Below are 23,569 nucleotides of genomic sequence, written 5' to 3' on the forward strand. Positions count from 1 at the left end.
AAAAGGAGGAAGGCCTACATACCTAGCCTTGTATATCAGCTCCTACAATCTCAGAAACCACAGGTGAAAATTCTCTCCCAGACTCTCTGTCAACCTACTTTATTTTCCAGGGTGCCGCTATGAACATGTGCAGCTGTCTTTGAATAATATATTTTGACCTCATTACATGTGCAACTCACAAGAGCAATTGTGAGCAGCTTTCTCCCAGAACTAGCAGTGGAAGCCTAAGCATTTTGAGTTCCTACATGTCACTTTGACCCCATTGTTACCATAGTCACTGAACCCATGAGCAGAGCTCAGCTCACCTTCTGTAGGGGCAGGGATGCCATGTTTGGCAACTCAATCTCTCTCAAGTGCTGGGAAATAGCAGTAAAAGAAAGCATCAGAGATAAGCAAAGAGAGAAAACGGACAGACCACTGCCTCTTCAGGCATGCTCAGTAGGCAGCCACCAGAAAAATACATTCCACCATGATGCCTGAAATGTATTTCAGCCAAGTTAAAGGTTCTGGCAGAGACAGTGTTTCACATCTTGATGCAGAGATAATGTGAAAAGCTTCTCCACATAGAGCTTGTCTTTCATTTTATTGATGTTTGCTTCTGTAAATCTCATACCTTTATGCTGTGCGCTCTGTGCACATAGTATTTTTTAGGCAGGAACCAACTCCAAGCTGATGGCAGTGCCATGTACGTTTAAGTGAGGATTTGTAGGGCTGGAGTACCAAAAACTTGGAGGACCAGATACACATTTTCACTTTCTTCACTCAAGATTGAGAATTAGGCTCAAACTGTGGAACTAGGTGTAAAAGATCAGCTTCTCATGATCAGGCCACCCAGATGGCTTAATGGCAGCTGTTTTGATGTCCACATGATGGCATTGCAGGTACGTGGAGGATATGAGGAAAAACATTTCACGATCTCCCTTCCCATCCATTTTCCACCCAAGCTCCCCTGATTGGCTTCATCAACAAAACCAGAACCAGCCCAGTCAGTGCTTTATAAAGCTTTATTGCAAGATGTGTTTACACAGTGCTGTAGAGGTGAGCTTTTTAACTACTTATATCAAGAAATTTTGGACACTGGTCTGCGGTCAGTTTTCCATATTGACCCTGCATGGCACAGAAAAAAACCAAAACAAATAGGGTGTGATTGGATCTTTCCAGACAGTAAAGTGGGAAGAGTGGGGGGAGAAGAGGCAGATTAAAATAAAATCCCCCCTATTTTGTACTAAACGTGACACAGCTTCTGAAGGATCAGTACAAATGGAAGGTGAGCTTTGTGTGTAATAAATTCTTAAAAGAGTAATTCAAGTTCTTTATGAAATAAAACAGAAACAAAAATGTATTTTCATGGACAATTAAATTTAAAATAGGATGAATTCACCTAAAATGAGAAAACAACAAACAAAACCAAAAATCCAACCAAAAGGACCTGTAGATAATATCTCTGACCATGCATGGCTTGTTTTTTAAATTACAATTCACAGAATAACACTGCTGGAGAGCCTATTTTACACTATGCTACACAGAACATAGATAAACATGAGTAGGGACATTTACACAATTTTACAGTATTTCTTCTCCTTCGTCTAAGAAACACGTCCTCTTCTACTTTACATTTTTTTACAATTTTCAGCTCACAAAAAAGGACACTATATGCGCAAAGACAGTCTTTAAAAAGGAGAAATGCATCCAATGCTACAAATGAACCTTTTCTTTCACAGAAGTATCTGTATTAGATAGTGATTAAACAAAATATATCTTTATCTGACACTCAATGTGAAATGGACTAATTTTCTTCTTTTTTTTAGCATAAGCATCAAACTGTACATCTCTGAAACTGCTTGCTATGTAGCTATTAAACTGCTTGCCAAAAACTTCTTGGGGTCACATCTGAAATGCCAATTGAACCAGTTGCTGCCTCAGTTGAAGCAAAGGAAGGTGGGCCTTACATGCTTTTCAAATGTTTGTGAATGGTTTTCAATGGTTGCCTATAACCACTTTCTCATTCAAAAACACTTCAGTTTATTTTCTTTCAGAGCCTGTAAGTACCTGGCAGTTTTTCCTCCAGAGGAACATCAACAGCTGCATCCCTTCCAGCTTAAACAAGTGTTTCTTGTGTCCTGTTGCTGGAAGCACAGAGCCACCATCCAACTGCGTCCCAGGGTCAGGCTGGCACCAGCACACACTGAGCCCACCTTGAAGGTAACGGGAGGATTGGAACATGTGCAGTGAAACTACAGGAGTGAAAAGGGGAGAGGAATATCCTCCTGCTTCTGCCTAACACCGTGTCCCCATGTATCCTTTGGAGAGAGGCAGGCAGTGCGTGCACCTGTCCATGAGCTGCAGTGAAAGGATGAAGGATGTGAAACTGGTGGGCTGGCACCTTGCTCCCAGCTCATCTCTGTGAAATCAAAGCACTGCAATAACCACAGCTGCACAGTGAAGCTGAACACAGACGACTGCTATCAGACACGCAGCCTCCAAAAGCATTTTGGACAGCCACTTGCTCTGGTCTCCAGGGAGGTTGCTGCAGGGCAGATGGCTGAAAAAAGGAACCCTTTCTGCACCTAAACTGGCATCGTGCCCCTCGGGGTTGCAGTGGTTGTTGAAGTCCTCAAATGTAACTTCTCAATAGCTTTTAGTGTTGGCCAGGGTACACTTAGAGCACAGCACACCAGGGATTTAAAGTGCTGTCCTGCAGCACCTTACAGGAGGCCCTTCCTGTTCACTCACATCAAGACTGACTCAAAATTTCTGTTATTTTGGGACAATAACTCATATCTTGATATTCACGTGTGATTATTTATTACGCTAAAGCCAAAGTCTCGTCTATCTACATAACTAATGCCTTATTTTGCTGACAGAATCAATCACTGCAGAGATTCACTAAAAAAGGGTGTCAAAAGAGAAAAAGAAATGTATTTTTAAAACCATGTTTGAAGCTGCTTCCAGTATTTAAGGGAGAAAGAAAGACTCTCATTAAACCACCATTTTTTTGTGTTGATTTTGGATTATGGAAAAGGAGCTATCAAACAGAAAGGTCATACATAGAAGCCAAGGGGCTATAAAAACATCTGGAATCCATGAGCCTGGTGCCTGGTCTGACTGAAAGGTGAAGAGTGATAAATTTAACTTTTGTGAGGGATCTTTTACTCTCAAGTGTGGCATGCAAGCATTCCCTGGGGGTTTCTTCACTGCAGCCACGCAACTGCTACTGCGCATTATCTCCACTTGGGAGTGAGATTATAGAAAGTATTTGCATGCAGTCTGCTTTTAAACATCAAGTGAGATGAAAGAAAATTAGGATAGCTTCCCTTTGGAGGTTATTTCATGTGCTGAAGTTTACCTCAGCATCCAGATCAGGAAGGCATTATGGTGTCAGTCAAACAGACACAGGGCTCTGGGCACTGCATTTGCAGCTGACTGTATCTATCAAAGGAAAGGGAACAGAGGTAGATATTATGGCTGAAAAGTGTTTAAGAACAGCCTTCATGGATATCTGAGTGAGAAATGGGAACATGTGTTACTACACTGTGTATCCAAGACTTTTATATTTGTCAGAAACCAATCCATATCTCACACAAAACTTGTCTTAAAACAAGTGTTACATCCTTATGGTGGGCTTTTCCAATGATGGAAGGGCAGGCAGCAGCTCAAAACCTGAAGGGTACCACCTCACTAGACAGAGAGAGGCATACAGATATAATAAATTCCTCCACTTCATCTGGAATCCACTAGTTAGATGAATGGGAAAAAACGTTATCCCCACAGTCAGGACATGCTGGCAGACTCTGGAGGAAATAGTACCACCTTACAGATTAGTCAGTCATTTTTATCAGGAACCAAAATGGAAATCTCTCATGTAGTCACTGTGCTACACTGTGTCTGATGATCTTGTTGCAATAAATGCTGAGGACAGTGGATTTTATCTGATTTTATGCTAGTGCATAAACAAGACCAAGTTATTTTTCAGAAAAGTTGCTATCAGTTTTACAGATAGAGAGTACAAACAGAAAAAAAAATGCCATGGAAGAACAGAAAAGGAAGAATCTGCTTCACATGTAAGACACTTACATCCAGAGAATCTGAAAGAAACCACCTTTTTTTCCACTGAACTTATTCCAACCTATATTATTCCCCATACTTAATCTTCTCCTTGATAAGGAACATATAAATTTTTGCACAATTTTTGCTCAATTTGGAAAATGCATTTGCCCAACTATTAGTAATTCTTCAGCTGTGCTATGTTTCAGAGAAAGACGCTCTACTATGCTTAAATGAAACACAAATTTGTTCCCTGTTAGAAAGTGGCCATAAACAGCCAAGTGATCACCAATTTTGCACATTCAGAATATTTTAATTAAAATTAAATTTAATTAAAATTTAATTAAAATATTAATTTAAAGATTTTTGTGATTTTCTCCCTCCAATTAAATATAGGATCCCTGACAGCATAAATGTACTTTGTTGCATTTTTGCTTTTTTTATCACTTAGCAAGTAGCACAGTTCAACATGACCATTACATTCAGGGTGTCTTCCCCTTGTTTCAGACTTTGAACACCTCCACGAACCCCCATTACCTTCAGTTCTTTGTTCTAAGCATCCTTAAGCAAGATCTTTAAAGTCCGCAGCAGTGAGCAGCACATAAAGATCCACTTTAAAATCCAGATGCTTGTAGGTCTTGCCTATTTTACAGTGAAATTAGTTAAATGCCACTTCTGTGTCCTAACCACTTCTTCCTTTCCATAGCCTTCAAATACACAACATACTGCATTGATTACCCAACTACTGCCTTCTGTCTACTTGTAAAATTGACTTTTTAACAAATGGAGGGGAAAACCACATCAAACTCACTGGTGTTCTTAAGAACCACTGCTCATTAGTGACTTTTTGTTCCATGGGAGATCCAAGGCATCGGCAGATAAAGAATGAAATGTTACAATCAAGAGGGTGGACAGCACAGGTAGGATGTTCAGCCACAGGTCTCACTGCAGTGTTGTCAGCTACCTGTCTCTGTCATCACTTGGACACTGCGCTCAATGCAATGTGATGGATGACCATGGTTTCAAAGGTTTCTTGTGTTTGGTTCAACTCTCTTGAACAATCTTCAGTGATTATCCTGTCCTTAAAGAGAGCAGAGTAGAATAACTGGACGTACTTGACCTGGCCTGGGTGTCAGAAGCAACATAGCTATGGCATTGGGACTCCAGCACAGACTATTACTTAACTCTATTTTCCAAGTGTGTTTTGCAGCCAAAATCGAACCCTGTTACCATGACTAAACTGCTGCAGTTCCTCAGTTAACCAGCTTGAAGAAAGACTCAGCTGTTACTGCTGTGTAGACATACCCTTAATCTTAGAGGCTAAGGCAATGGAAAGAGACAATCTTGTGCATCCTTGAGGACCTATTGGCCATATACAGACTTTGGCTTAAGAAGTTCCCTTTTATGTTAATGTTGTTTACAGTTCTCTTCAAAATACTTCAGCACCATCTGGGGTGACCGTTCAATTCATCTTCACACTGTATATGTCCTCCACTTAAAGGCAGATGAGTTGACTAAAGGTTCTTCAAACATGCTGAGGGCAGTTATAAAAGTCAGTTATAAAACTGTGAGATAAGGGCAAATATATTGGAGTTGTTTACTGTAGTACCCACTCCACTTGTATCAAGGATAATCACAAAAAACCAGTAAAGAACAGCAAAAACACAGCAGGCTTTTTAGCAGGGCTATTTCATATTCAGATTCATTAAACTGAAATAAAATTATCACCACCACATTATTTTGCAGCAGAGAAAAGCAGCATGAAGGGCACAGGCAAGTGAACAAAACTTCTTGATCTTAGCATCCAAATGCATTTATCGAGTGTGTAAAATTGTTGATGTAGATCTCTCTGAAACTGTACAAATGCAGAGTACAACCACAGCTCAACCAGAGGGAGGAATTGTGCTCTTTCCTCTGTGTGCATGCTGTATGAGTGTGCATTCATGCACATGAATTCATGTTCCTAAACTCTCCACTTGTATTGCAGGCCATGGCCTGCCCCACAGGGTGAATCACACTGAGCAACACTGAGTTCCTGCAAAAAAGACATTCTTTTCCTCCTGTCCAGGTGGAACAGTAAGGCCCCACAGTGAAAATCAGGGTCCAGCTGGCTTCAGCAAAAGCATGATTTCACACCATGACTGCATATGTACAGATACATGCACACATGTCCACACATTCATTCTGTACATATACAAAGGTACACATATATTTTTACATTCTTTGGTGGCAAAATAATAAAAAACCCAACAAACCACAGGGTTGCACAGACTGTGCATCTTTGCTTAATGAATCTGCTTGAGGAGAATTTGGGTTGCTGTAACAGGAGTTATTTTGCCTCTTTAAGGACTGTTCCTTGCATTGACAAAACACCATACATTTACAATGACTAAAACAGGGCACAAGGAAAGCCAACGTAAACACAGCTCATGTAATGACAGAAAACTCAGAGAGCCCCCTCCTACCCACATCAAGACACCATGAGAAGAAGAAGCCATGTGCTTTCACTTCAGAACACTCAAATGCTTCCTCGGTTACCATCTGGATGTCCTGCTGAGCTGTGGCAGACCCTTCTTCTGCCCTGGATGTGGGGTTTTGCTTTTTGTTGCTTATTAAAATTGAACTAACAGAGGATAGGACGTTGGGAGCAGCAGAGGAGGCTGGCAGTTCAATGCCACACTGAAGGGTTGTCAGCCTGTGTGCTTCAGATGAACGGCTCTTTTTGTTGGCACCTCTGGGATGTCAAACCTGCATCTCAGAAGTGCTGATGAGGCCCAGTGCTTTGGCTTCTTCTGGTGTTAGCCCACTCTTTAGTGTCCTTCTCACTGCACAGTCATGAATTCCAAAAGCAGATAAAACCAAAAAAAACCCAAACAAAACAAAACAAAAAAAGAAAAAAGAAAATGCAAACAATTAGAATCAGTAATTACACAAGACTTTCAGCTGCAAAAACCTCTGTGAACATGCAAGCTCAATCAAATCAAAAGTTGCTGTCTATTTAGGGCCTAAAGTTCAGAAACACTGAGTAATGCCCTATGGCAAATTCCTGGGAGCATCAACAGCAACTCCAAACAGGCAAAAACACATTTGTCATTTTTACATTTAGTCAACAAAAAGTTTTATGGAAAAATACCCCAGCTTTTTAAGACTTTTTTTCCCCTCTGAAATTGTATCAGTTGATTTTCAGTCCATAGAAAGTATCATCTGCTTTATTATTTTATAATGTCATAACAATTTTTTAAAAGAGTTTTGGGATCTTTATAGGGATCTATTGAATTTATCATTATTAAATCCTTTGAGACTCTTTAAATATGTAAAACCCTCTCCCTCAAAGTTAAAAGACTACAAACATGACTATAGTTGATGAAAATCATTAAAACTACTGTTTTCATACATGCTCCCCTTTCTTTTGTAATGTTCCCCCATCGTAATGCCATTTGTGACACCTTTGCTATTGGTAGTCTGCAGCATTTTAGCTGAGCTTAAATGATAAATTCAAGCCAAAATCTTGTTTCTTAGTTTTCCACAGAGTGTTCTGAATACTAGCCCTGACAAGAGTTTTAAAATTTGTGATTGCCTTTTTTATTCAGAAACGAGTGAGTGTGTGACTGCACACACTGAGCACCAGTGTCCTCCTAGTTTTACTGGTGCTATGACTTTCAGGTGGATGGGCTTTAATTCAAGACACAAGTGGGGTGTTCACACTTTAATGTTCCTCAAGTACAAAGTGCACACCGAGAAGTTCAAGTTGCATGCAAAGCATAATCAGTGACTTAATACTGAACAGAATATATTTGGAGCCTTGAAACAGTGAACTCTAGAGGAAACTAATCTTAGAGAAACCAATTGCAAAGAGTTGTCAAGGAGTTTTTGCATAATTTAGCACAATTAGGATCTCTCATTTACTGAGATATTCAGTCCATGTAACTGAAACTGGGTGGTCACACTCAAGGGTTGAGCAGGAGAAGGGATTGGCATAGAAAACAAGGGGATAAGATAAAGGAAGAATATGGTGTATCTGAACATTTGATACCATGCAGGTTGAATGAATGGGATCTATGTTTGATTATCAAACCACTTTCATCAGTTACTGAGGTTAATCAAATGAGCTGGGAATGTCACATTTCTAGTTCTTCCATTATCAAACCCTTACATGAAAATTTTTTCAAAGCTCACTCCTTTCTCCTAGATTATTAAACACCACCAGGGGTCTGCATAAAAACCTTTTAGTATACCCAGTTTTTCCTACAATACTGATCAGCAACATCTTCCAAGTTTACCAATACTTAGCTTAAGGCACTTCAAGGTTAAATTAAACTAACAAAGCTAAGCTTAAGAAAGACCAAAAAATATAACCAGAAGAGAAATAAACTTCAGAAAATGCTCTTGTCTCCTTGGTGAAGAATACCCAACAGGACTTCTGAGTCAGTTCTCATCACTGGCACTCTTTCTGGCTCCTCAGATTTGACATCCAAAATGTCCACGGTGACAAGTGTTAATTTCTAGACATATGCTGTGGAATATCTTAGGATCTTATGGTCTCAGTGAATCACCCAGTGTTTATTTCTGTATCAAAATGAACTGTATCAGGAGTGGAAGAAAAAATCCAAGAAAGCTGCAGTAGAAACATTCCTGTCATACTAAAGCCAAAGATTTCCCTGTGTATTTCACCTGCTTAGCTGCCTGCACTGCCTCTCCCCTGAATGCTTTTTTCTTTACCCTCTCTAGTATCAACATCCCAAACACGGACCATAGCTTGTTTGGCCACCAGACAGTAGTATCATGCCAAAAATACAGGGGACCAAACTTTCCCAGGGTGACTGTCTAGATGATGTTACATCTTCCCACTGATGCAAAAGTGAACTGGAAAACCAAATGTGGAATGAATTTCCACGTTTTAGATACTTCTGCAGAAGTGTTAAACCAAATGCATTCAGGACTGCTCTCACACATACCTCTGACTCTCTCAGACCACACTCACTCATATTTTCAAACTGAGCACAGTAACTACCGTAAAACAAAGCTATTTTTTCTTGTCAGACAGGAAGAGAACAAATTGTTATTCCTGTTTGTAAACATCTCACAGGAACTGATGTACTTTGCTAACACTGGTTTGGTATTGGACTAAGCTAAATTCTGCTCTTATTTATGATAAGATAAATCTAGAACAACCTTCTTTGGGTTAGTACAATTGCTACTGCACAAATAATTGAGCTGAGACTCTAACAACTGAAAGGAAAATGAGTGCCTCTGTAACTTCTACCAAGCAGAACACAGTTGTTTAAATTCCTCCACAAGCCTGAGTAAGAGAATTACTAGTTTACCAGGAAAAGCCAGATGGATCTACAATAACATATAGGTTTCTTTGAAGAAAACTACAGGAGTTTATATTCAGAAACTATAATTGGGAGTTAAAATACCATGGTAGAAACGATATTCATGGAAAAGCAAGTAGTTTTTTTTATGTCAACCAAGGTAAGCCTCTGAATCTCCAGATGCCTACCTGTCAAACATACTAAAGTATTAGATTGACATCCTTTTGCATTAACCCTTTGATGGCCGAAGAAAAGAAACCCTGTATGTAGCAGGTGGTAAAGACGAGTCCCCTGTTCTGGGTTTGCTGTATGATTCACACAAGAAGTCTGGAGACCAACCCCAGAAGTTTTTTTGTGCCACTGAAAAACAAGTAGGAATGACAATACTCAATGAATTGCTGGGATATATGCAGCTGTAATTAAACAACACATCCCTCAGTTCTAGCTTAGCTCTCCTTTAATACAGAGAATGATAACTTGGGTTTAAAATATTACAGTGACTTAAGGTATTAAGCCCGGCAGGAAAAAAGAAAAAAGAAAAAAAAGAGGGAAGAAAAGAGCTCCAAACAATGCAGAACTTTGGTGGTCATAATGAGATTGTCAAGAAAATAATGAAAAAGCAAAGATGTGAAGAATATTTTCAGTGATAGAATGATTCCCATGAAAACTGATGGCTGCTGACTTGTATAAACTAAGCATGTGGGGCCAAATACTGAAATATACTGTGGCTACTGGCAAGATAACAGCTGACAGAACCATGGTCCAGACTCAAATGAGGGAATTTTTAACCCTCTAATGCAACAGGCCAGTCTGATACAAATGAAGCCACGTAGTGTTTGAAGTATTATGTACTTAGGGAGACGAAAGTAGTTTAAAAAAGGGTCTCTTTATATAAAACTTGCATCTAATATGCACAAATTACAGTACCTTTCCTCATCTGAAGATACAGTGGATGGGTGCAGCATGCATAGTAACACAAGTCCCAGTCCCACTATTCTCTGCACTGACATGTTGAATATGGAGGCTAGTGGGTGATGAAACCAGGAGAAAGCTGAGTTATCTGCAGGAGCAAAAACTATTGTGGGAGGTGGGTGAACCTTGACTTGACATTCTGTTACACAGATGTCCTCACTCATTTGCCTATTTCCTCATAAAGCTTGGTAGGGTTCCTCTACCTTAGGTCATGAACATGTTCCATCATCAAAACTAAATGCAGCAAGATATTTTCCTTCCATGTTTTATAGACAATGCAAAATTACATTTCTCAACCTAGGTCTTCATTTTCCCTGCTTCACTGAACTTTGTCATGTCTCTAACTGGACTAGACATAATATCTTGGCTTGTAAAACTCTTGGCCTGCCGCAGATCACATTAAACTGAGTTATGGAATGTATTTTGGAGGCAGTGACAATAAAAATAAGACTTTCAAATGACCTTTTAGGCTCTTCAAGCAATTTTTAAAACATTTGCTATAGAAACATAACATAGAGTGAAAATAACTTTTACTCTTGTCACAAGCAAAGCCTGCTGAGATCCCATAACCAAGAAACTAAATGTTGTTTCTCTGGGGTTAGAGGGTTTAATATTCTTTGTTAATCATGAAATCTAGAATTCTATTTGATATCCTGGCAGAATGCAGTGTGCTTATGATGAACTCAATGAATTTGACTCTGCCTTTTGGGTCAAAATCTACAGAGATACATGGCCCTTGCACTGCGCTGGAAAAAATTTTTTAAAAAGTAATTCCTGAAGCACAGCTTTGTCAGAGAATATAATTATCTAGGGTTTGGTTGTTTTTTTAAAGAGCAAATAGCACTTCTAATTTCCTCTCTCCCTACCTTTTTTCTTTTTTTTAAGCTTCAACGAACAGTTAAGATCAGTCTGGCTGGCGCCATTTATTCTTGCATTTGCAATGCCTTTTGGCATGTGTGTCTACATTTGAGTGAATCACTTGTAAGGCAGAATAGATGTGACCATTCTCCTGCTCAGGCAGACACAGAATGAGCGCCATTCCCCCTACAAAGATGTGGCAGCCACAGAACTTTCTCTTGGTCCTGGCTGCAAAGGTAAAGCAGCTGCAAGTTGCTGATTTGAACAAAGAAAATTCCATGTGGCTGTAAATCACACAGTGAAAACAAGAGGAAGGGCAGATTGTAAGAGACAATACAGGCCAGGTCCATCATCTCATTTCATTTAATGTATCTTAGGCTTTTTTTCTCTTATCTATCCACATCCAGCTTGCAGACTTAGTCTATGTGCTTGTATATTTACATTAAACATATTGTCTTGGATTTTATTACAGTGAGTCCAGCATGGGCAATTTGCAATTCATAAGTTCAGTCCAGACAGCCTTGCTCATATTTTCTTGTTTTAATCCTTGTCATATTTTTAAGCCACTGCCTATATAAGGTATGTTTAATTATGCATATATCATTGCTTAATATGGGTAGGCCTAAATGCTTAATAGAAATATTATAACATTATGTATAGGTGTAGTGATTTTCTTACAGAGATTTGTAGGTGAATTTTTGGAGTATATCACGCACTTCTCTGAAGAAGAACAGACAACTAAAATGTGGTCTTTGTCTGGGTCAGCCACATAGAAAGCTCTCAGAACCAACACATTATTATGTATTATTATTCTGCAGCTTTGCTTTGTGTCCTGTCAACACTTCATAGATGGCACAAGTCTCTCCTAACAAGAAATTTAGTAGGTCACAACCACCTCTGGGTGTAACTTATGGTGGCTGTGAGATAAAGAGGAGTCTAGCAGTGGGAAAGGACAAACTGGCACTTAACAAGGAAAGCTAGATTTGTTTTCCATCTCCAGGTGGTTTATGTTAAAGGAAATAAAAATTAACATCGCTTTAGAGAACCTGGCCTGCATGAAAAGCATACGTGTTTTTGAAGTAATATTTAACATGTAGTTGCAACTATTAAAGTTACCAACTTTATGTATTTCACAGATCATCATTTACACAGTCCCAAAAGTAGAGCAGAAAAGAAGATTTAACTCCTTCCTTAAAAGACTTCTATGACAAAATCTCCTTAAATTTACATGAATTCCACTATGAAGAGTTACTATTAAAAGCAATCCTGCTGCCACCTCTTTCATAATTTCTCCCACTTAACTTCACCAGTCAGAAGTGATTCCACTAATAACAGGGAAAAGCATAAAAGATGTAAAGCTCACCAGCAACCGAGGCTGCATGACTTGAGTATATAGTGAGGCATGACACTGTTTTCAAGACCAGACTATGTATGAACAATGCACAGGTTGGAAAAAGGATATGGGATACAAAAAGTAAATCATCTAATGTAAGTGTTTAAGGCCTGCAGCCTTTACCTTTCATTTGGAATTTTAAAATGACCCACCAAGGGGGTTTATGAGGCTCTGAACACAGAGATGTCTCTTAGATAGTGACTTGGCAGAGAAGTGTGACCAAGCTTGAGCACCTGGGCTCTGCAGAATGCGAATTAATTATTCCCATTAGGAATCCATGTTGAGGAATAAAACAGTAAAAGGCATCCTCTCTGTGAGCCCATCAGATGAAAAAAAAAAACAGTGATTAAAACAATCTTTTAAATTCACTAATCAGATGGTGTAATTCTGCCTAGAGAAAGCCATATACATACATGTATAAAATTTCTTGGCCTTAGTTATGGGGCAAGATAAGCGTAAAATAGCTTTTTGTGAAACATTTTTGTTCATCTTCTAAGAGAGACCTCTCTAAACACTTCTGACACTCGTGTTCAAGCAAATCCCTGCCTTCCCAGCTCCTCCTGCTAATCTCCTTGGTGGCAGCAGAGGGCTCCCTCTGGCAGCTGCGACAGCGCCATGCTCTGGAAAGCCGCACAAGAGATTGTGTTTGTTTGCTGCACTTCTGAAGAAAGGCAGCGTGAAACGCCGCCCTGGACCTCTCTGCCTTCTATCGTTCCCAGAGCTGCTTTCCAGAAGAATTCAGTGATTTTGTCAGCCAGAAACTCACTGCCGCCGAGTTCTTAGTAGGATGCTGAAAGACACGATCTTTCAGGGAGGAGGGATGATGCAAATAAGGAACAAATTACTGACTGGAAAAAAAATTTGCTAGTTACTTTAATACCAAGAGAAAGCAAACAAAATACATATTCTATCAACTCTGGATTAATGGTGTGCAACTCATCTATTCCTATTTTTTTAATACTTAAAACTTAGGTATCCTACTTTTTGGAATGAATCCTGTGACAAGAATTCAAAAGCTTTTACCTTTAAAACACATCAGTTAAAACGAGATCAGAGGGCAACATCGATGAATTCACTGATGCAGTGAATGGCAAACTAGCAAAAGTGAAAACAACAATTTGTATCTCCTGTAAGATGCAAACAAATTGAGTAAAATTATTTCTTCTTCCTACAGAACCACAGTTGAAAAAGTAGCAAAACTGTGTACCATAATGTTATTTATATAGAAAATATCAATGCCATTATGCCATGATCTGGGGAGAGGAATGGCTTTTTTTTCTACATTTAATACTGATAGCACTTGCTCTTTATCAGCTGCTCATCTCCTGCCAGTTTCCCCTGCATTACCTTCAGCTTGCTCTCTCCTGAAATTAAGGAAGTGCCACTTGTCTAAGAAGGGATGGCCAGAGAGATTCCAGCACTTGTAAGTCTGGAAGACTTGTCTGGAAGGCCATGGGAAGTTGCATTTGGTTCTCCCAGTGTTGGAGATACAGCACAAGGATGGTCTGCCTATGCTGTCAGATCCTGGGGGGACACTGGCTTCACCTGGACAGGCACTTAGTCCCCTGAGGTGACAGCTACTCTAAAACCACCTGGGACCACCCATTATCATAGCAGCAGTTTTCTCCTTGCTCCTACACCACGCCCTCTGGGCTTGGGTTGTAATGTACATGAACATGTGAATGTCTGTGTAGTGTTCATAACTCTCTTCTCCCTCTGAAGTGAAATAAACAGGGATAAAAGAGATGTAGCTTTTGTAAACATTGTGTATTTAATTCTGACTGCCCACATCAATGAAATTCAAGGGACTTCTTGCCCCTTTTTCAGTCAGTTGCTGCATTGCAACAATGCTCAGTTGTAAGCAAACACTACAATCCACAAAATCTTTAATAGTGGTACAGGAATCCAACATAAAGTTAAAGAAAGTACATATTGGTGCAGGCTAGTATAATTTGTTATGTGACCTCTATTAAAAAAAAAAAAAAGAAAAAAAAAGTTGTTTCAATCAGAAAGTTTGAGGCTACGAGCCCCAAAATAAATAATTTCTATTGGAATAATGCTCATTTTAGAAATGACTCACAGATTCCTCTAAAATAGTGAGTGGAAAATGAATGCAAGCCTCTTTCACAAGCAATTTTTAAACTAGATATTTAAACCAACTACCAGCCTTTAAAAAACCATTTTGTTTTGAAGGCTACATGATGCAGAATTGTACAGGATGATTGCAAGTTCCCTCTACAGTGCTAGGACCAGGCAAATACTCCTGAACAAACCCTGAGGTATGAGAGGTATGGTCTGAAACTCATGGAGACTGCCAACAAAATATATAGGTACTTCACATTCGAACATGCAAAAAAGTAGAATGTCTACCCCTATCTGTCAAAATCAGATATCTTCAAAGAAAGCTATTAAAAAACCGTATAATACAAATTGTAAAGCAGAAACCGAAAACTTGTAAATAAATGTTAGAACTTAGAAACTTAGAAATGGCATTGCCATCAATTACAATGGACAAAACTGAAAACGTGGAACCAGCTATTCAGCCTCAAGATTTAAATAAATTTATTTCTATCAAAACTCATGGTAAGTCCTATGGGTAATCCAACTGATGGCAAATGGTTATGCAACAGGCAGGTATGGTGGTACTTAGTCAAAGTTTGGACTTGATGAACTTGGAGGCCTTTTCCAACCTGAATGATTGTATGCTTCTGTGATTCTACTTCTCCTGTTTGTTCTCCTACAGCTGTTGATGTTGGCCTCTGGCATAGATGAGATAGGAGACTACAGAGACCACAACCGGATCAGATATATCAATCTTTAGAACTTATTGTGGTCAACTGTATTCATTAAGTCATTAACTGTTATTAATAATTTAAATTCATTGGTTTTGTTTTTATTTATGGTAGGTCATGGAGTTTTATTCTCCTACTTTTGCGAAGATCTTGCCATCCTAAGGATGGAAGAATGTATTACTTAAAAGACATCCAAGACGCAGGCTATCTTGGCATCTAATGGAGATAACCTTCCAGCTGCCAGAGCTCTAAGTGCTTTATCTCTCACATTCTGTTTTCATGCAATAATTACATTTTTTAAAAACGATGTATTGACCTTTTGAAGGCTCAGTACTTTGTGTAGGGACAAACAGATCTTGATACTGAATGCCATCTGTCATAGATTTAGTTTTTCTAAACGCAAAAAGTGGTTCCTAAATATGCATCACTAACTAGATTACTCTGCCCTGTACTCTAACTCCTGATAGGATCCGGCTACTCAAATCCTAAATAATTAATTGCAAATTCAAAGTAAAGTTGTTTGCCTTTAAAGCATTTTATACAGTCTTTCTTCTTGCAAGGTTTTCATTTTTTTCAAAGTATAATTTCCATTAACTCCTGCTTTTATTCAGGCTATAAATATCAGAAGAGCAGTCTCCCTCCTGGTATTTTGGCACTTCTGTACATTTTCAAAGCCAGAAAAAGTAAGTGGAGACACTAAACTGAAAAATAATGAAAATAACAAAGAAAATATGAAGAAAAAGTTAAATAACGCACCCTATGAATGCTCAACAAAAAATATGCACCTTTGGATTCAAATAGTGTCCCATGTAGTATTTTGTTTGCTAACAACATGTTTATTCCAAAGCAGCATTACATGCGGTACTAAAACTTGTCTAAAGCTGGTCTCCATCCTTGGTCCTTTGGCAGAGCTCTTTCCTACATTTTAGCACCTGATGACACCAGGCTGATTCCTATTTCACTTTTACAGTATTAAATACCTGACTTAGGATGTTCTGTAGTTAAATTTAATCCACCAGCCCTGAGTTTACTTGTCTAGGATTCAGGTAAACTTGACTCAATTCCTATCTCCACCTACATGAGTGGTGCCTCAGACCCACTTCTGCAAGTCATTACACAAATTTTACTCCCTGCAAGACATTACACAAATAAATCAATAAATCCTAATGAGATGTTTCTGTCACAGGGTGTATTATTAGGTTAACACATGATTTCAAAGCTTGATAAAAGAACAAGGCATTATCATGTCTCTCTCTTTTTTAAACATCATGAATCAGTTTGATCAAGTTATCTCACTCAAAAATTAAATTGTGATTCAATCATTATGTGTTCCAAGTCGTCTTTTCTAACTAAAATCTAAAGCAGATTTTCCATTTTAACAAAATTTAAGAGCAATAGGAGTGTGCACACACAGACTCTGAGATAAAACAATGTGTGGGAGAACAAGCCTCTCACTCTACCCCGTCCCCTTGCAATGTCTCCAGCATCACCTGATAAAACCATCACTGTGCTACTCATCATCAAATACCAGTCACACCCAGACCCTACATTATAGTTCATCATTCAGAGTCAGATGAAGACCTAGATGCAAACAGTGCTGCACAGTCAAGCCAACGTTAAAGAGCTACTTCCTTAGAAATAAGTAGCCCTATTTGGCTATTTATTTCTAAGGAATTCACAAGTGGTGCTCACAATTTTTAAGCATTCGCAAGTGTTGCCCAGCGTACGTCAGAATCAGTGCAAATATCTTCCATATGCTTATTCATGTTTAATACACTGCAGTATGACTTTTCCTGAGGCTGACTCATAGGAATTGTATCATTATCCTGAGACAGATCAATCCAGTTCAATGAGACCAACACAGAGAGTACCTCAGCAAGAGTCTAATTCTGAGAAGATTGATTTTCTCTTAAGGGATCTATATTTAAATAGACAGCCAGGACAAGAAAACAAAAATCAGTAGCTATCTTCCTATTTGCTATTATGGAGTTTTGGGGAGGCTCTTTAATTAAATATACTTAAGTAAAAAGTTGTATCTAATGGATGAAACTGCTAGTCTTTTTGAAATTTGGAATACGAAGTAGAGTGATTTTTAAAACTTTCTTATCCCAACTTTCCCTTGCACTCATTATTTGTTATGGCACCATTTGTGAAGGCTTTCCTAAACTTACAGGAGAACCAGACAATCCTAATTATATTATCTTTATTTCATTGCTAAATTGGACATCTCCCTATAATGTTATAGAAAACCTTCTCATAGAAAGCTGCCCTTAGACTGCAAGAACAGAAACAGTATATTTTCAACTTAATTCTTATGCTTAATTTTAAACATTCAACCATTCAAAACATGCTGAATTGACATCTCTAATGGCTGGGGTCTATTTATTTACAAACAGGATATAAATATAAGAGAAAAAAAACCCCAAACAGCAGAAACTTCCCATGGCAACTTCCCTTGAAGCTGTCTTTGAACGATTACCTCGAGGGGGTAACAGAGCATTTCAGTTTATGTGGCTCATTCTGTCCTGTGGCTTTCTGATGAACAAATACAGCTGCAATGTTATTTTCTCAGATATAAATGCCACTCTAGTGTATTTGGTAGGCAGGTCACTGAACACCTGTCGTAAGGCAGTGACTTCCAGTTGATATCTGTGCTTCTAAATGATGAATTTTATCCTGAAAATCTTCCACTGTGTAAAGGTCTAGCACAGAATCTCTCCAGATCATCACAGGAAGTCAGTTGTTAAGCACTTGCCTTGTACCTTAGATTTCTGTAATTCACTTCAGCTCCCACTGAACAAATTCCTTCCTACTAGTCATATCTTGATTTATCAGTGACCCCTCCTATCCTCAACCAACAGATATAGACATTTCCATCTGTCTTTTGTTGGATGACTCCCTCCTTATTCCTCCTCCCATTTTATAGTTCTGATGATTACCCTGAGCTTTCAAACTCTTCTACATCATTATGCCCTAACCAAGCTCTCTCCATACCAGATAGTCACACTGCTCAACAACCACAAAAGGTAAAATGCTTCAAATGAACATGTCAAGATGTCTCATTTTCCCATTGCAACAATTTCCTGAATTTAACGTAACGTTTTCCATAAACCTAGTCTGCTTTCCCCTAGTCATAAATGACTTGAGTACATCAGGTGGGTGTTTTTTTTTTTTTTTTTTTTTTTTTTTTTTTTTTTTTTTCCCTTCTCTACTTCACTTATCACTGTCTTTTTTATGGGAAAAAATCCCTTGTCCATGAGAACCTTTTGCTGGAATCACAGCAAATGTTTATAGTGAAACTGCATATAAATCTTTTGGGTTTCTGATTTTACTAAAACCATGTATCTCAGTTCATGCTCACTAAAATCTTTGCTGAATGCTAAGTAAGCCTGACAAGATTTCCAGTTGTGCACTGAAAGCAATGAGACGTATGCAACATGATGCACAGGGAAAATAATTCCTTTCAAATGAGTTTCTCTTTGATGTCCATGAACAGATTGAATACCAAGCTCATGGAAAAAGCCAAAAGGTGGGTATGGGAGTCTGAAGATTGAAGGTGATGAATCAAACCTATCAGATAATAAGGTCTCTTTGCTCTACAGGTAATAAATATAATGGTGTCTGCTAATCTAAATCATTGAGATACGTCTACAAATCTACTTTCTTATATGTTTATATGCTTCCAACTGGAATATCTTCTGCTCATTGAACTCATATCATGCATTAGCAAGGGCTGATCTCTATTTCTTGAGGATGTCATATAATTAGCTGAGTGTATTTTAAAGATAAACTACTTCATTAATTCATCCTCCAGGTATATTGACTATCTATCAGAGTGAAGCATTTTAGTTAGGATATTCTCCTTTCACGCTTCTGCACATGTCAGCTAAAAGGGACATTAAACTACTGAACTTTATGTTTGTTTTGAAACTGTCTTTTAATCCACTTAAGAGTCTCATCCAGATCTTGAAGAACAAACAAGCACAAGAGCTGGATTCTATCATGATTAATTACAATAGAAATCAGTCCCAGCCTAAACATTTACTGATTGTTTAATCCCTGTTAATGATTTTACTGAGTATAAAAGACATTTCCAGTGAAAAATATATAGTATTTTTATTATCATTATCCTGTTTTGTTGTTTCTGCAGCAAGTGCTTCCTTGGGGAAACAAGTATGTGGCAAAAATTAGGAATAAGAGGTTTTGGTATATGTGTGTATGAAGACAGTGCTGCCAACAGAGGAACTACTTTAGCATGGGATAAACCATGGAAACAGGGATAAAGCATGGAAATAGATAAACATACAGGAGACTTACTTGATATGCACAAGCCAACCGCACAAGTCAGCACGTGCAGAACACCAGAACTGTGTGGGGAAGTGGGTAGCAGCAGGTGATGCCAGAAAGAGGTAAGGCACAGTATATGACAGAAAGTAAGACAGACAATCCAGTGTCAGCTCATTTTCTTTGTTTAGAGATTGGTTCATCTAATCAGAATGTCCACTTTGCTCTTGCCACATGCAGAAGTTCCTTTCTTAGCATGTTGGGGGAAGTGAATATGCTTTCAGCACATGCTAGTTTATAGCAAATACCAAATGTTTTTGATCACCCATTATGTTAGAACAACTCCACAAAAAAGAAAATCTGTGTCATTTTTCACTCACTGTTGTTGTCTCCTCTTTGTCCTAACTTCCCAGAAATGCTAAAAAAATGGATGGAAAGGTAGTCAAAAAGCCACATACGGTTAATGACATTAAACACTAAAATCTTATGTTCTTTTGGGTAGTTATCCTTCTCATAGTATTTGTACTAGTTTCTGCACATGAGGGGAAAACAAACAAACAAACAAACCCAGACAGTTCATCATCTCTTAAACACTGGATTTACTAAACCATGAAACCAAACTCCTCAAACTTGGGTGCCACAGCTCAGTCCCAAGGCCACACTACACCATTGAAAGACCACCTTATAAATGTGCTACCTTTTCTTCCCAGTGGAAGTTAAACTCCTCTATAACCACTTTGCAGCCAAGCAGCAGTAGACATTTTGTTTTCAGGACTGCGGAAAGATAGCATACAGCACGAGAGAGAAAGATTTTAAAAGGTGAAATATCTCAAACTACTTTCTGCTTTATGAATAAGTTCAGCTACAGACACAACTATTAATCTCTTTGCCAGTTCACAGTAGGCTACAGCATTTTATGCAGTCTCCATCTGAGGTCCTGATCTGAATTCTCTAGTTATGTGTAACGACTGTCATAAAGCACCATAAACCGTTCTTCTCATTCTGCTAAGGACATTTCAAGTTCTGTAAAGGACAGAGTCACCCACTGCATACAACACTGTTTAAACAATAGTAAGAGGGACACAAGCAAATCACCAGCACACACTCAAGCCACTCCCAATGCATGTCTGCCTACCAAAGGCCTGGTTCCTACTAATATACATAAATATTTGCATGTTCCCTTATTTTGAGCAATTTAATAGCCTTATACTCACATGACTTCCTATTTGCTCGTGACCGCTTCCTCTCTCTAGGCACCGCTCGCTGGCTTGGCACTTGGGTGGCGGACTTGACAATGCGATCCATGATCTCATCCGCGGCATCATCCGTTGCGTTGGGGGAATCGTCATTGCCAGCGTTCCACGAACCGATACGGCCTGGAAATGTCCAGCAAGTTAATTTGGGGAAAAGAAGAGAGGAAGTCTCCTCCGTCACTTTGGTTTTTGCAATTGGGTTTTCTGGGAAATAACAGCAGGCAGCTCAATCATCCCAACTTCAATGTGACCAAAGAAGAAGAATCTGCCTAATGGAGAATTTTGCTAAATAACAGCCTGTAGTTTTGCTGCACCAGCAGAGAGCCAAGAGTTCAAACACAATTATAATATACATACATTTATATACACACTTTCTATTCCTTTAAGCCTCTGTGTCTTGCTCTTGACCATACAACTGGCAAATGTCTGCTAGAGGCTGCCTATAAGCCAAGGATGGATAGTGTTGTGTGACCATGTTTCTCTCTGCTCCTATTACAAAGACACTAGATGACGTGGCACATCTTGGAGATTGATGCAAATCAGAAACACAGGTCCTTTTGTACTGAAAGAAAGACCTAAGAATTTCATCTGTATCATGACCTAGTGCAAAGGAGACAAGAAAAGGGTATAAAGTGTGGTTTGACATGTCTTGTCCCCTTCACAATGAATTCACCTTCTTATCACAGAGCTGTATGTTTCCTGGTGTGACTGGGTGTGCTCTGTTATGAGTGGAAGAGTTGTTGGCAAGCTGAAAAGCTGAAAGCAATTTTGGTTAAAACCACAAACAAACAAGTGAGCCATGTTTCTGAGTCCAAGGCTCTGGCACTCCTTACTCCACAGAGCATCGTGTAACTCATCTTTGGGTTCCTCCGTTACTGGCTAGTGTTCTGTGTGCGTTTTGTTTTCAAATTATTTGAAGGCTAGTGTGCAGTGTGAACACTTGACAGCGAGCTTTGCAAAAGAGTAGATGTGGTACAATTGCAAGTAGCTGAGAAATCACCAACAAGGCCATTTTATACCACATCCCTGATGTCCATAAACAGCTTTGACTCGGCCTTTACTTGGCTGCCTGGTCTCCTGGCTTTTTCAGGAGCAGTTCTATTACAACAGTGCTCCGGAAAAGCTCTTGTCTGGCTCACCCATCTTCTGCCTTTGTTGTTCTGGGGAACACAAGCTGACTCCCAGAATCAGGACACTCTCCTCATCAGCATTCAGTGCATTACTTTAGCTGTTCAGCTTGTTGCAGTGCAGCTTGAATTAATTAATCTTTGTACTTTAGTTAGCTGACTAGTTTCTTACACTGGGGCTGAGAAACTTCTGAATTAGCCAGGATCATGTTTTTGAGCCTAAGTAAACTACACACACACAGACTTAGTGTTGGATGCTGTGGATGTGCTATCAGTTGTATAAAAAAAAAAAGTATCAAGAAAGTGCAAGATATTCAGGTATGAAGGAGAAGAAATACCAGAGAAGAAAAAGAAGACTTGAATTTTGGTGCATCGTCTCTACTCCAAAACCACCTTCGATGTATTGCAAATATGGGACTGGTGAGGGGAAGACAAAAGCAAGTACTCATTTGCAGTTTAGCAGGGAGGTTGTTAAAAGACACATCGCCTTTTTCCTACCCACTTTCTCCCCAGTTGTTCATAAAATGCTGCAAGGTCTTTTCACTTGAATTTGAATTGCTACTTTCTACTTGCTTCTATTGAAAATAAAGAGAAAAAACACATCCTGGATTCTTCAGATAGCCCATTCTGCTTTCACGATGAGACCAAGAATTGGGGTGTTAGTGGGTAGTCACCATCATCATGCAGGGAGAATTGAAAATTTCTGCAGGCTTGGACTGCTGATGCCCCTACTCTGGCTGTGATCTATATGTTGAAACTTCAGAAAAATTCTTCTTCATCCCCATGCCCCAATTCACTTCTATCATGAAAACACCACTGGGATGTTCTCCTTCCGCCTCCACCTTTTCAGCTGCGAGTGCTACACAACGGGGACACGACCCACATTTGGGCCACTGCGTGGCTACCAGAAACAAGAAAAGTATCCAAGAGGAAATGCTGGTGCCTACCTCGGCTGGCGCGGCTCCGCGTGCGGACGCCAAATGCCATGGTGCTGTCCCCACCCGCAGAGCAGGTCTTCAGTACAGCCTTCATGTTCTCGTGCTCGGCAGCGTCCTCAGCGTACTGCAGGCCCTGGGGCTGGCTCTGGCAGGGCGGGGAGCTGCTGGAGAACTTGCCGGACTGTGGGAGGAAAAGGATTTGTTGTTTCAACTGAGAACAGCATGGACAATAGGCCAGGGGCTCGAATGCAAATTGCAAGGAAAGAAGTGTCCTCCCAGGCTTGGTTTGGAGTGCTGCTATTCCCAAAAGAGCCAAGCAACAGTCTCTCCTCTCCCAGAGCATTTACTCTGACCAGAAATAAACCCGAAACAGGGTGACAGCAGGGAGCAGACAGAGTCAGAGGAAAAATAGATGCATTAACTCGAGCTTTGTAATTTTGACCTTATGTCTGAGAGTAAAAGGTACAAAGCAAGAACTTGCTTTGTAACTTTTGATCCAGACTGGGCCTGATCTGGGGTCAGGCACAATGCCGAGAGGAACAGCATGAGACCCAAGAGAAAAAAGAAACTGCTTTTCCTTCTGTACAATTAAC

The 23,569-nt window shown here is 39.4% G+C and overlaps 1 protein-coding gene across 6 annotated transcripts in view; it reads right to left on the reverse strand.

The window, feature by feature from the left end:
• Positions 1 to 989: 989 nt before the first annotated feature.
• Positions 990 to 23,569, reverse strand: part of FHOD3 (formin homology 2 domain containing 3) — a 374,111-nt gene continuing 351,531 nt past the window's right edge. For 5 of the 6 annotated variants that reach the window (XM_066185488.1, XM_066185478.1, XM_066185464.1 and 2 more), the window contains 3 exons: positions 22,986 to 23,157; positions 20,873 to 21,034; positions 990 to 6,869 (listed from right to left, as the gene is read on the reverse strand). In XM_066185488.1, coding sequence (XP_066041585.1) covers positions 6,787 to 6,869; positions 20,873 to 21,034; positions 22,986 to 23,157 — 417 coding nt within the window. In that variant the 3' untranslated portion in view covers positions 990 to 6,786. Of the gene's footprint in view, positions 6,870 to 20,038; positions 20,077 to 20,355; positions 20,433 to 20,872; positions 21,035 to 22,985; positions 23,158 to 23,569 lie in introns of all 6 variants that reach the window. The other variant, XM_066185497.1, reaches the window with a different exon arrangement.

The sequence above is a fragment of the Chamaea fasciata genome, unplaced genomic scaffold (assembly GCF_029207755.1).
Source record: "Chamaea fasciata isolate MVZ Bird 193981 ecotype frontalis unplaced genomic scaffold, bChaFas1.0.hap1 SCAF_1, whole genome shotgun sequence".
Classification (NCBI taxonomy): Eukaryota; Metazoa; Chordata; class Aves; order Passeriformes; family Sylviidae; genus Chamaea; species Chamaea fasciata.